Source organism: Lactuca virosa, chromosome 2 (genome assembly GCF_052849685.1).
Source record: "Lactuca virosa cultivar CGN04683 chromosome 2, Lactuca_virosa_CGN04683_v6, whole genome shotgun sequence".
Classification (NCBI taxonomy): Eukaryota; Viridiplantae; Streptophyta; class Magnoliopsida; order Asterales; family Asteraceae; genus Lactuca; species Lactuca virosa.
Window position 1 is genome coordinate 248,409,409 of NC_136427.1, and position 4,584 is coordinate 248,413,992.

A 4,584-nucleotide genomic window follows, 5' to 3' on the forward strand; every position below is an offset into this window, starting at 1 on the left:
TTTACATGCATACAGTATAATTCGTTAAAATGAATACGTTTTTGGGTTTGATACGATACAAAAGTTAACAATTTCACAACATCAAGTGATATCATTTTCTACATTTAAACATATAATCAAACTTTTTTCCAGAAACCATCTTGAAATGCCATAAAAGATAATTTTTACAAAGTACACTGCTATAAATGAGCGGGAAATTATCGCTAAATATTTTTATATGCCAATTAAACAGGCAGCAAAGGAGCTGAACGTTGGAATTACACTGTTGAAGAAACGTTGTAGAGACTTGGGCATTTGTCGGTGGCCTCATCGCAAACTTATGATCCTACAAACTCTTATTAACAATGTCCAGGTTACACAACATTTCTTTTTCTTTCACAAATTGTTTTCCACATTACAAGTTGAAGTGTTTAATTAACATCATGCAGGAGGAATTCAGTAAGGAGTCTGTTGGGAGAGCAGAAGGGAAGTTGAGGGAAGCAATATTGATATTGGATTGAGACAAGCATGCTTTAAGTCTATCTACAATAAACGAAGAACCATGGCATCATCGACTTCTTTCACATAGACAACTAAAAGGAAACATGAATGTTGTCATAAAGAAAAATTTGTGACTTGTACTCATAAATAAACCATGTTGTCAAATGTATAGCGGTCTTTGGGTTACTTAAAAATTGAATCATGTTTGTTCTTTCTTCTATGTAAAACTTGGAAACATTCCGGAAAAGTTTTCATACAATCAAAATAACTTAGTAACCTAGTTTTCTTATAATCACAATAAAAGTTTTCCACAATAAATCAACTAGATATAACTTCATACTTTATAACATTCAACAAAAAATTTAACAAAATTAATCAAAACTAACTTGAGTTTCATCATCATCATCTCCAATCCAATTTTCATTCTTTCTTTTTTATTCTATTACTTTTGATTACACCCTTTGTAAGACTTGTGATGAGTTGAAGTATATGGAATCAAACAACAAAGAGAAAGGAATGAATATCACCAAATGTTGTTTTCCAGCAACAAACAGAAACTACGTTTTCCAAGTCTCTGGAACTGATCTCGACAATTCAACCGTTGGATAAGAAGGTCCCGTTGTTAGGAAGCAGTTGTCCAAAATTCAAAGAAAACAAACCGTTGGATCTCCGGAAAAAATGAAGAAACACCGCATGTGTGTCAAACAAAATTAAACCATGTCCATAACCGGTTTTTACCCGGAACCGGCCGGACCGAATCGGTAAAAAAACCGGACCGGTTTTGAGCAAATCCTAGAACCGAGAACCAGCCCGACGGTCCAAAAAACGTGTCCAGGTCCGGTCAACATGTCCAAATGCTCACCCCTAGTTACAGCTCCATTGCAGGGTCCTCGAGGAAGCGCCCCTAGCAGGGTCCAAGGGGCAACGCCCCAAAAGGTCTTCAGAAATTTGAATTAGTTTCATTATGGAAAAACCGAATTCTAGTGGATGATTATGGTAAGATTGACAAATCTTGTGTCGTCGACTCCTCTATAGTGTCGTCGATATACACAGAACCCTTCTGAGCTCTCTGTCTCTCTTCTACAACAAACTCAGAACTCGTGTGACAATTTGGCTTGTGTTTTTGTGCCTAGATACACAAATGTCCTTTTGGATTCCTAGATTGGATTTTAGCAACCCGGCATATCAATTTTGTGAGTTATTTATATGATTCCTTAGTTTGCAGATACATTAATTGAATATGAATTCAATTAATTTGGGTTTTGATTAGCCAAATATATTAGTAATGTTTGATTTCATGCATGACTTTTAGTTTCTTTATCATGTCAACAGGAACTTCAAATTTATTTAAACAGTAAAATATACTTATTAAAGTATTTGCAAGTGGAGTTATGCATAATACTATAATGTATTGTTGTGATGTGATCATGTGAAGATATTGATTGCCATTAGTAGTAACAATGGAAAAACAAAGAGAAGTTGTATTAGATTTACCTAAACAGCTATACAATATAAATAAATTTATACTACATAACAAAGTTAAACTTTTATTTTCACTGTAGCCTTGCCAAGAAATTTCAACTGATCCATATCATGTTGTATTGAAATATATCATATTTCAATCTTATTTTGAAATGTAAAACACGAACAAAAGAATAGTTACACTACACAACAGCCACATCCGACATAGCCATGATGTTATCAAGCAGAGTCCCCTATGTAATCAACACCCTCCCTGCAACCAAAGCCACATTCTCAAGTGCAGATCGTGCCACCTTCGCCGGATCAACAACTCCGGCCTCCACCAAATTCTCATACTTATCAGTCACTGCGTTATACCCCATCTCCCACTCCCCTTCCTTCACCTTCTCAACAGCCACATCACCATCAATTCCGGCGTTCTGTGCAATCAATGATGCAGGTGCCACAATCGCCTTTTGAATAATATCAGCACCCAAACGTTCATCCGCATTATCAAGCGTTTCCTTAATACCAGGAACTAATGTTGACAGGTGGACAAATGCAGCACCACCTCCAGGGACTATTCCTTCTTTTATTGCTGCAAAACGGGATTTCTGGTCTGCCGATGCAGTACCCACTTTTATGATAGCGACCTTGCGGGATAAATTCGCGATTCGTTTTGCTAGTTCTTCAGAATCGTAGATCGAATCTGTTTCGGATAATTCTTTCTTGATTTCAGAAATTCTCGACTCGATCTTATCTTTAGATGCACCATCAAGGCTGATGGTGGTTGTGTCTTTGCTGATTGTGACCTTTTTAGCCTTTCCAAGTTGCTCAACTGATATGTTTTCGATAAGCAAACCCGACTCACTCGATAGGTACTTAGCTCCTAAATATATTTAAGACCAGAACAAATATTACCAAACACATACAATTAATTAAGTTGTTGAATGATATGAAGAAATATAGTTAGCAATTAATTACCTGTCATGATGGCAATGTCTTGAAGGAGTGCTTTTCTTCTTTCACCAAAACCAGGAGCTTTAATGGCAGCCACCTTGAGGTCGCCTCGCAATTTGTTTACTACAAGAGTACCTAAAGCTTCACCAGTGACATCTTCAGCAATAATCAACAAAGGACCACCTAACTGGTTTCTTTTCTCCAACAATGGGGTTATGTCTTTGTTTGAAGATATGTTTTTGTCTGTGACCAACACTCTGGCGTTCTCGAATTCCACGGTTATTTTCTCAGGGTCAGTAACAAACATTGGGGAGATGTATCCTCTGTCAATCTGCAAATTTGGAGAAAATACACAGACTTGTTTAATTTGTCATTGATGATACTGATCTACTAGTTTTAATATTACTACAAAGTAATACATACCACCATTCCTTCTTAAACATCAACAGTTGTCGACTCTAAGGAGGAGGACGATGATTCGATGGACAACTCACCATCTAGTCCAACCTTGTCCATGGCATCAGCAACCGTGGTTCCAATGACATCATCATTTCCAGCAGACATCGATGCAATGGCTTTGATATCATCATGACCTTTAACAGGTGTGGCTTTCTTTTCCAGCTCCTGAACCAGAGCAGCTACAGTTTTGTCAATGCCTTTCTTTACTGAGACGGCATTAGCACCGGAGGTGACACTTGCTGTGGAAAAGTTGCCTCAAAAATTAGCAAGTGGCAAATAGTTCAGGGGTTATTTCCGTAACTTATCATTTACTATTCATAGTTTGACTATGAATAGTAATATATATGTTAATTGAAATGAGAATGAACGGTGGTCAAATCTTATAATATATATGAGAATTTGGAATGAAGAATGGACGGTGGTCAATGCACCTACAAATTTTTCCGCCTACAATTTTGAACGTCTTTTTTTTTCTTTCCTTTCATATGTTTTTTGTTTTGGCTATAAATAGCCTAAGACAGAAAGGTTTAACATGAACCCAACAATCAATATATATATATATATATATATATATATATATATATATATAGTAAAACATTACATATATATATATATATATATATATATATATATATATATATATATATATATATACACTGATACACCACCATATATTTTAGCCCTCTCATTCTATTTGTAATCTCTTTCATAATCCCTGTAAACACTGCAAATTATAGTGAATTGTTTCTCGGCTTCCTCCGCCCGTGGTTTTTTCCCGATTTGGGTTTCCACGTAAATTCCTGTGTCTCTATTCTATTTATTTTATTCGTATTACGTTGTGATTATTACGATTTGATAATTTTTGATCCCATTCCGCATTGAGCTAATATTATTTAAGTCTATTCGGATCCTTCGTATTTCACAACAATTGGTATCAGAGCATCCGGGTTGTAATATTAGCTCATTGGGATCATTTTATCAAGTAATTAATCATGTCTTCGGTAAAATACGATATTCCACTACTGGATCGTAACACACGATTTCCGTTGTGGCAAGTAAAGATGAGAGACATTCTCATTCAGATGGATTTACACAAGGCGCTTTTGGGTTTCAATAAGATGCCCGATACATGGACCGAAGAAGAAAAGGAGATGAAAGATCTGAAGGCTTTATCCCAGATTCATTTGCACTTGTCAAACGATGTTTTGCAAGATGTTCTAAAAG

The 4,584-nt window shown here is 36.0% G+C and overlaps 1 protein-coding gene across 1 annotated transcript; it reads right to left on the bottom strand.

Moving 5' to 3' along the window:
* Positions 1 to 2,195: 2,195 nt before the first annotated feature.
* Positions 2,196 to 4,070, bottom strand: LOC145158391 (ruBisCO large subunit-binding protein subunit alpha, chloroplastic-like). Its single transcript, XM_079077295.1, has 4 exons — positions 4,016 to 4,070; positions 3,409 to 3,599; positions 2,926 to 3,232; positions 2,196 to 2,830 (listed from the first exon to the last, which is right to left on the bottom strand). The coding sequence occupies exons 1-4, from the start codon at positions 4,068 to 4,070 to the stop codon at positions 2,196 to 2,198; spliced, it is 1,188 nt and encodes a 395-aa protein (XP_078933421.1).
* Between the last annotated feature and the right edge of the window lie 514 nt (positions 4,071 to 4,584).